Source organism: Teleopsis dalmanni, chromosome X, assembly GCF_002237135.1.
Source record: "Teleopsis dalmanni isolate 2A chromosome X, ASM223713v2, whole genome shotgun sequence".
In the NCBI taxonomy this organism is placed as follows: Eukaryota; Metazoa; Arthropoda; class Insecta; order Diptera; family Diopsidae; genus Teleopsis; species Teleopsis dalmanni.
In genome coordinates, this window is record NC_051848.1 from 89,786,522 (window position 1) to 89,795,142 (window position 8,621).

Consider the following 8,621-nt stretch of genomic DNA (forward strand, 5'->3'; position numbering starts at 1 on the left):
ATTTAGCTTCACCAACCATCTTCTTACATTCATATCAATCTATAAAGTGCCTTGTTGCTTACTTATGCATGTCCATCTTTCAAATATCTCTAACGACACAGACTATCCATCTTTATTTGGATCATCAAAATAAGTCAGTAATCTTTTGTTAGGATAGTAAATCAACCTCATTAACAAACCTAAATCAGAAAAACTATTTAAAAGCAGCTCCAATGGATATAGCGTAGAAAGCACAGCCACTAACCGACTTTATCATCGTACAAAGTGTGGCACTACAGCGTCATTTATTGGTGGTTAAATAAAAAAGATTGCTCGCGTAGAATAATGCCTATTGCCCAATAGTAGTACCATAGCCAATTTAGTCTATGTATTCACTCTGTGTTTATAAACGATTTAAATTTTGCGTGCAGATTTTCTATTTTCGTAAAAAATAGGTTCAATGGAAATACATACTGGAATGGTAAATGTGTTAGGTGAGTTTGCCACTTCAAAAAGAATGGTCCGTTAGTCAACTGGTATGTTTAAAAGCCAAAGTGGTCGTACAAGCTTTAAATATGATGCGCGTGAAGGACTACATCGATACCAGAGAAACCGTCTTAAAAAATAAGATATTCCTTTTGAAGTAGGATTTGTTGAAGCAGCCAAACTATATTCAATTTAGACCAGATTAGTGTTGATATCTGATTCTAATATATATTTGTTGTTTTATAATTATAATTATAAATTAATTAATATAAATATGAAATGCATTTAAAGATTTAATGAGAGGTTGTTTTAAGCAAAAGTAGAAATTATTCTGTTATTAATTGATAGTTGTAAAAACGACTCTTAAATTAATGGAACTTATCTGGACTGGATTTAAATTCTGGAAGAAATGTATATGTTTAATTTACAACTAAAAGCAACTTTGCACAAGTAGTATTAGTTTCTTAGCATTAAATATTTATTTGTTCTTAATTACATATGGTTGCTTTTTTCTACATCTTAATAAAACCAAAAATGAAGAACGTATTGTATATATATATACTGGTACTGATTTAAAGGCTAAAGATAATTAACAAAATTTAAAATTCAAAAACGGCTTTGCCGTCATCACCAAGTTTAACCAAGCCGGTGGCTAACAAACGTAATGCTCTAGGAAAGGCGTAGTGCTCAGCTTTTCTAATACGATTTGTTAGTATCTCCTCTGTATCATCTTTCAAAATAGGTACTCGCTTTTGTACTATAATGGCACCAGTATCGACACCCTTCAGAAAACAAAAATTAGTGGATTTATATTTACAAAAAATTCAATAAACTTACTTCATCCACAAAATGTACAGTACACCCAGATTCTTTGTCCTTCGCATCCAAAGCTTTCTGCTGTACATGTAGTCCGGGATGCTTTGGCAAGAGAGATGGATGTATGTTTATCAAACGTCCTTTCCAACGTTTCACAAATTGTGCACTTAAAATGCGCATAAATCCAGCTAAACAAATTATGTCAACTTTTGCATTTTCCAAATGTTTGCTCATCTCGGAATCGAAGTCTTCACGCGATTTAAATTCTTTGTGCGACAATACAATTGTCGGTATATTGAATTTTTCTGCTCTTTTTATGCCCAATACGTCAGAGTTGTTCGAAATTACTAAAACTATCTTAGAATGCAAGCCTTGTGATGTGTCCTGCGATGCATCTATTAAAGCCTGCAAATTAGTACCTGAGCCAGATATTAAGACAGCAACTCGTTTGCGTGGTTGGTTTATAACCTTCTGTACACGTTTCAAATTCTTTTCGAGATTTTCTATAGTAACTTGTGGCTCCAGGTCTTGTCTTTGAACAACTTTACCAATTTTGCAAGCACGTTCGCTAAATTGTATGCAATCCATAACTGCTTTTTCGTATCTTGGATGAATTACTATGACGGCGCCGATGCCGCAATTGAAAGTGCGCTGCATTTCAGCTGTCGCAAGATTTCCCATTGCGGACAACCAGCCAAATACTGGTGGAATGGTAAATAGGTCAGAATTTATATATACACCCACATCATCATTCAACACTCTTGGAATATTGTCAGTTAAACCACCTCCAGTTATATGTGCAATACCCTTAACAATACCAAGTTTAATGAGAGGGTAAAGTGCCGATACGTAGATTTTTGTCGGATACAGAAATTCTTCACCAAACGTTTTGTCACTGAACGGAGTTATGTCTTCATATGTTACATTCGCAACTTTCATAACTGCGTGCACTAAACTAAAACCGTTACTATGCAGCCCTGATGATGGCAAGCCGATAAGAGAATCACCTACTTCAATGTCGAATTCCCGAGGCAACATGTGGTCAAAATTTGTTATTCCAAGCGCAAATCCAGCAACATCGTAAACACCAGGTTTGTACAATAAAGGAACTTCAGATAATTTTATAGCTAAGAAAATGAAATGATCGTGTTAGATCTCTGTTGCCCTTGGTTTTAGTATTTTATTAGGTTCATTAAATTTACAACGAAACTTACCTATCAAAGCACTATCAGCTTGTGTAGTACCTTCGAGAACACCAGCCGCCAACGCATTGGTAGTTTGGGTGTTAAGTTCTCCGCAAGCATAATAAGTTGAAAATGTAAGTGGTTTAGCTCCATTGCATAATATATCATTTACACACATCGCTACCAAATCTATACCAACTGTATTATTTCGTCCTATTTGTTGAGCGATTTTTATTTTCGTTCCCACACCATCTGTTCCCATTACAAGTATTGGGTCCTTATATTCGGTCGGTACTGCTGTTAATATTTTTCCGTTTTGAGCAATAAAAGTATTCGTACGCCCTTCTGCTTGAGTAGTTAATTCCTTTTGAACATTAATATTCTGTGGGTCAGTAAGTTCGTTGTTTCCAAACTGCCCAAATTGTTTCGAGACATCTTCCAGGGTTTCAACAAAGTTTCGTACTTCAATTTGTTTTTGAAGCGCAGCACCTTTACGTTTAATGATTCCCAGAATCTTAGCACCAGTTAACATAGTTCTCCAGTTTGTGTTGGTTTTTGGTACAACCAAAACCATGCCAATACCACAATTTAGATTCTCCAGTAATGTTTCAGGAGTGAGTTTTAATTTAACAGCTAACCAACCATATACGTCAGGAATTTTGAGTGCACCAAAGTCCAAACAAGTTTCGAAATCGTCTGGAATAATGCGTTGCACATCTGGTAATAATCCAGTACTGATATGCGCAATTGCCTTCACGGCCTGACCCTTTAAAAAGTTTAACACTTCCATGACATAAAGTTTAGTTGGTTCACATAATGCCTGAGCTAATAAAATGATTGAATTTTTCGTTAAAAAGAAAATGACCTGTTTTATTAATATTTATACCTAATGTTCTATGTCGATTACCAAATTCTGACTTTATACCCAGGTTTACGTCTAAAGCATTTAAGCTACGTAGTATGGAACTAAAACCACTGCAATGTAAGCCACTTGATGGCAGAGATATAATCATATCACCTTCTTCATAGTCACTAAATTTGGGAAGCACTGACTCCTGTTCCACTATGCCTACACAGTAACCAGCAAGATCATACTTGCCAACTGCATAAACTGACGGCATCTCTGCAGTTTCACCACCTAACATATAAGAATCGTTAGGAATCATAGTATAATTCGAGCAAACTAGCAATTTCACCTAAAAATAATATCAATTATAGGAATACACTTGTGATGGTTTTAAGGAGTTGAGTTTTTGGATAATACGTCAGATAATAATTTTTCAAAAATCAAACTTTAAATTGAATAACCAGATATGCATTCCTTACTTGAAATCGTACACTTACCTAACAACGCACACTTCGCTTCTCTACATCCATCGACCATGCCTTTTATTATTTGAGCCGCAATCGGTACTTCCAACTTGCCACAAGCTATGTAATCCAGAAACGCAACCGGTTCTGCACCCGACTCAAGAACATCATTCGCACACATAGCTAACAAGTCATAGCCAATTCTTTCATACATTTGGTACTCTAAGGCAAGACCTATTTTAGAACCCACACCATTTGTAGCTTCAGATAAAAGTGGTTTTTTATAGTTTAGCTAAAATCGATTAACGATGGATTTGAAACAAAAATTTGAACAATTTGAACAATGCATCCTTAAATAGCAGCTTACCTGTCTTAAACGAAAAAGTCCACCGAAACCTCCTATTCCATCTAATACTCCACTTCGTGATGTACCACGTGCGAGTGGCTTGATTCGTTGAACCAAATCGTCGCCAGCATCAATATCGACACCACTGTCTTTATAAGAAAGCGATTTGGCTACTTTATCGTTTCCTCGTTGGCTATTTTGAGTAACACACAACAATACACAACAGTTACAGATAACAGTATTTCAAAAACAGATTTATTAAAAGTTATTCAGTGTCATAAATTTTTGAAAAAATTATTTGTTCAAAAACAGTTATATTAAACTCTTATGATACAGCAAATAATAATTACACTTTTAAGCCTTTAGCACCAATATCAGTCCGAAACTGGGCTCCAGCACCGGAAAAGGTAACACCGCGGCAAATTTTGGTTGCTTCATTAATTGCTTCTTCTAAGTTATCACGAACCGCAACAGCAATCAATACTCTACCACCATTGGTTAGATATTCGTTGTCATTATTAACTGCAACGCCACTATGGAAAATTATATCTTTATCAGAATTTTCGGGTAATCCTGAAAGTATGGTAACAGGAAAATGTGTATATAGTATAACATTTTCTTAACGATATTGTATATAAATAATACCATTTATAACGCATCCTTTAGTCGAAGATTCTGGATATCCGGCACTAGCCATAACAACGCCAACGGCGTAAGAGTTTTCCTGCCACTCTACTATCGTCTCGCTCAAGCGGTTCGTAGCGCAGTTATACATAATAGAATATAAGTCTGATTTAAGTAAGGGCAGTATAACTTCAGTCTCAGGGTCTCCAAAACGACAATTAAATTCTAAAACTTTTGGTCCATCCTTAGTTAGCATTAGACCAGCATAGAGAACACCGTTATAATCAATGCCATCTTTACGTAACCCATCAACGGTTTTTTGTAAAATGTTAGCTTTTATAAAGCTTATTTCTTGATCAGAAACCAAGGGGCAAGGACAGTAAGCGCCCATACCACCAGTGTTTGGACCTTTATCGCCTTCCTTAAGTCTTTTGTGATCTTGTGCTGGTAGCATCACATTAATAGAGTTTTTATCCACGAATGCTAACAAGGACACTTCTTCACCCTCAAGTAATTCTTCAACAACAATAGTATCACTAGCAGCACCGAATTTTGTTGACCCTAAAATGTTGTCCACAGCATTGCAAGCATCGGTAATGCTGTTTCCGACTATTACACCCTTACCAGCAGCTAAGCCGGAGGCTTTAACAACCCAAGCTTTATAAGATGATCTAAAAAAAAGAAAAAATATATGTAATAAATTTAAGTTAATATATACTAAATATAAACATACTCTTTTATATGAGTTTTGGCTAACTCAGCATTGGTAAACGTTTCAAACTGAGCTGTTGGTATATTATACTTCTGCATAAATTCTTTAGCCCACTTTTTATCAGATTCAATTTTCGCACCCATTTTAGGAGGACCAAAACAATTAATGCCATTTTCTTTTAAAGAATCTCCAAGACCCTCCGCAAGTGGGTCCTCAGGACCAACAACAACTAATTGAATATTATTTGAAACACACCATTGAGCAATGCTCTAAAAGAAAGTAAATAAAATTTGCAAAAGTTTACATAACAATTTAATTTATCTATATCTATATCTATATCTTAATTTTTAATTTAATTATTTAGATCACAAATTAGTGGCACGGTTTTTATCATAGAGTTACGTGTAGTTGATTGATATATAGAATTTTTTTTATTTTATTTTTTGATTCCATAAAAAATAATTCTTTAGGACAAATATAATAATTTATAGATGTCTTACATGTCCTTATTCATATATGTCCGCATATAATGCCTATATGCGTGGTTTAAATCAAAAATCTTGATGATGTTACAATATATGTTTATATAGATATCTTCAGCAATATATATAAGTGTAGATACATAACATGTTTTGGAATAGATTTCCAATATTATTGATAAATTATTCACTAAAAATCTTTTCTTAGCATTAAGTGATAATATTTTTTTTAGCCTATTAAGATAATGAATACCTATTTAGGTAAGGATGAGGTACATATTTGCAATAAGTCATTAATTTCACAAATTACTTATTGATTTTTTAATTGCTTGTTTGTTGTTGTATTTTTTGTTGTTTATTTAGATATTTATATTTATTCGTATTACAATATCATTTTTACTATAAGCTAAGAACTTATAACGATAACTAGTACAGTTATTGTTGTTGTTGTAACTTGCTAGAACCTACTCGTGAAGTCCTTATGAGAGCTGTCGAACGGTACTTGGTCGTCGGCTGGCGACGAGTGGCTGCGGGACTTAGACTTTTCCGTTCGTTAGGAGCCTTAACTAGTATAGTCGTCGGCCAGAGTTTGTATTTATTATATTTGCTCGGTTTGTTTTACAGATCGTACCGCGAACTTTGAGACGCAAGCTTACATTTGAAATATACATTATAAACTGTGGATTTGCTAGACATAATGAACATAAATATATATAACACGAACAAAAAAAGACACTTAACCCACTGAGTTAAATCCAAAATGTCTCCCAATCAGAGTTTACTAAAATCAGGCGATGATAGGAGTTTTCAACCAAGTATTCTCATTCTAGAGAAGTTCAAAGCCAAACTGTCACATTTGTTTTGAAGCAAAGGCGAGATTTTGTCTTGTTAGACAGATTCCTCTTGTTGAGGTAAAGATTATATTACTGAATAATGAAGTATGTATTTTAAGAAGTGTTATAAATAAACTAAATATGAAGTGTTATTGAATAAAATATAAACATAATTTTGAACACGCTAATTGTTCCAAGTTAAACACCGATATATAGCCAACAATATAGCCGATAAAAAAATTATAAGTAGAAATTGTGTATTATTTAACATTGACTAATTAACTCTTTTAAAAATATATAAACAAAATTTGGTCAAATTGAATTAAAAAATTATAAAATATAAATAAATATATTTAAGACTGCCGTTCACAGCCGTACTAAACCCTAATACTTGCTTAAAAACTTTGTCGACTTAATTCATACTTGTCAGTTTTGTGACTTAAGGTTCAGTTAGACGGTAAGTAACGCAAGAAATTAATTCAAAGCAAAATGCACAACCAACCAAACTTGTGTATTTGATAGGAACGAAATAAACAAAGTTCACCGTTTTTTGTTTATTTCGTTCCTATTAAATACGCACTTTGAATTCATTTCTTGCGTTTCCTACCGTCTAACTAACCCTTGAGCCTTTAAGTTGCGACTGTGAAATTGCCCCTTAATAAATAAAACATTACTTTATTTAAAATAATTTTTATACGATCTTGTGCTATTGTTGTATATTGTATATTTTGGATTATATTATTTATCATTCCAGAAACTTCATATTAAAGTGTACTGTGGTTTACGTTGAAGCTGTACAGTACATACAGTACTTAGCAGTACTGTACATTACAGTAGAGCAGTAGAGTAGATTCTTCTTGTTAGCTGCATACAGCTGAGAATATCTAATAATAATAAAATAATAAACAAAGATCAAATTACAATTCGATGATCACACGATTAATCATCGAAGCGTTCTTTACGATTGGGAAGTTCTAAAATAATATAAACTAGCCTTGCCTATGTTTATTTACTTCTTACGACATAAATAAGCTTACTATGCGGTTTTACTTACGATATTCTCATGTATGAAGTAAACATCGTTTTCACTTCGGGTACTTGTGAATAAGCTTAATTATGATTGACGGAGATTAGTTGCACTCTTTACGGCTTTTATATGTGATTTGTTTCACGAAAATCTTAACTTGTATGTGTAAACTAACCTCTTAAAATTGTTGACATCTTTAGTGTCAGGTTTACAGATGCTTACCTTAAAATCTTTAATATCAATTCCAGACACATTTTCACACTTATTTAATTCTGCAATACCGTAGCTGCCCGGAAGCGCGTAAATATTTGAAACACTTTTGCTTTGTACAAGCTTCCAGCAAATGGCATGCTCACGGCCGCCGCTGCCAATAACCAAAACCTTACCGGCAAGTTTTCCATCCTCCGACATTTTCACAAATTTTTGAAATTATTTTTCGCAATAAATTACTAAAACTTAAAATCCTTCAATGAATCCGGCAAAACACGTATTTAATAGTCCCAATGTTTTCTCAAATAACGCCAGAAGACGCTTACCAAACACACGTGCTACAACCACGGAGACTGTCGCGAGAATGGCGATTTCTGTTTTAGGAGAGATTTTAAATAAATTACGATCATACATTACTCGGATTGGTCAATGTTGTGCGTAGGTTCAGTGACAGCAAAGGGAACAACAAATTTATTATCGTCGCATAATTGCGCTACAGTCAGTTTTGCTATGATTTAACGCCAAACTTTAATTGAAAGTGTTATAAATTGTTATAAATTGCAAATTTTATTTATTTTTCATAAAATTATTTATTTTCAATTTTAATGAGTATG

The 8,621-nt window shown here is 33.7% G+C and overlaps 1 protein-coding gene across 1 annotated transcript; it reads right to left on the reverse strand.

Moving 5' to 3' along the window:
* Nucleotides 1-921: 921 nt before the first annotated feature.
* On the reverse strand, nucleotides 922-8,379 carry LOC119687261 (trifunctional purine biosynthetic protein adenosine-3). Its single transcript, XM_038101521.1, has 10 exons — nucleotides 8,020-8,379; nucleotides 5,480-5,727; nucleotides 4,768-5,417; nucleotides 4,473-4,695; nucleotides 4,144-4,315; nucleotides 3,810-4,068; nucleotides 3,352-3,603; nucleotides 2,496-3,290; nucleotides 1,303-2,408; nucleotides 922-1,247 (listed from the first exon to the last, which is right to left on the reverse strand). The coding sequence occupies exons 1-10, from the start codon at nucleotides 8,206-8,208 to the stop codon at nucleotides 1,065-1,067; spliced, it is 4,077 nt and encodes a 1,358-aa protein (XP_037957449.1). The 5' UTR covers nucleotides 8,209-8,379; the 3' UTR covers nucleotides 922-1,064.
* Nucleotides 8,380-8,621: the final 242 nt, after the last annotated feature.

Excerpts from the sequence above, each read along its gene's own strand:
- LOC119687261 (XM_038101521.1), bottom strand. The coding sequence starts at position 8,208 with ATGTCGGAGGATGGAAAACTTGCCGGTAAGGTTTTGGTTATTGGCAGC. Across the intron at positions 5,728-8,019 it reads TTGATATTAAAGATTTTAAG|AGCATTGCTCAATGGTGTGT; the intron begins GTAAGCATCTGT and ends ACTTTCTTTTAG. Across the intron at positions 4,316-4,472 it reads GGTGCTAAAGGCTTAAAAGT|CCAACGAGGAAACGATAAAG; the intron begins GTAATTATTATT and ends TACTCAAAATAG.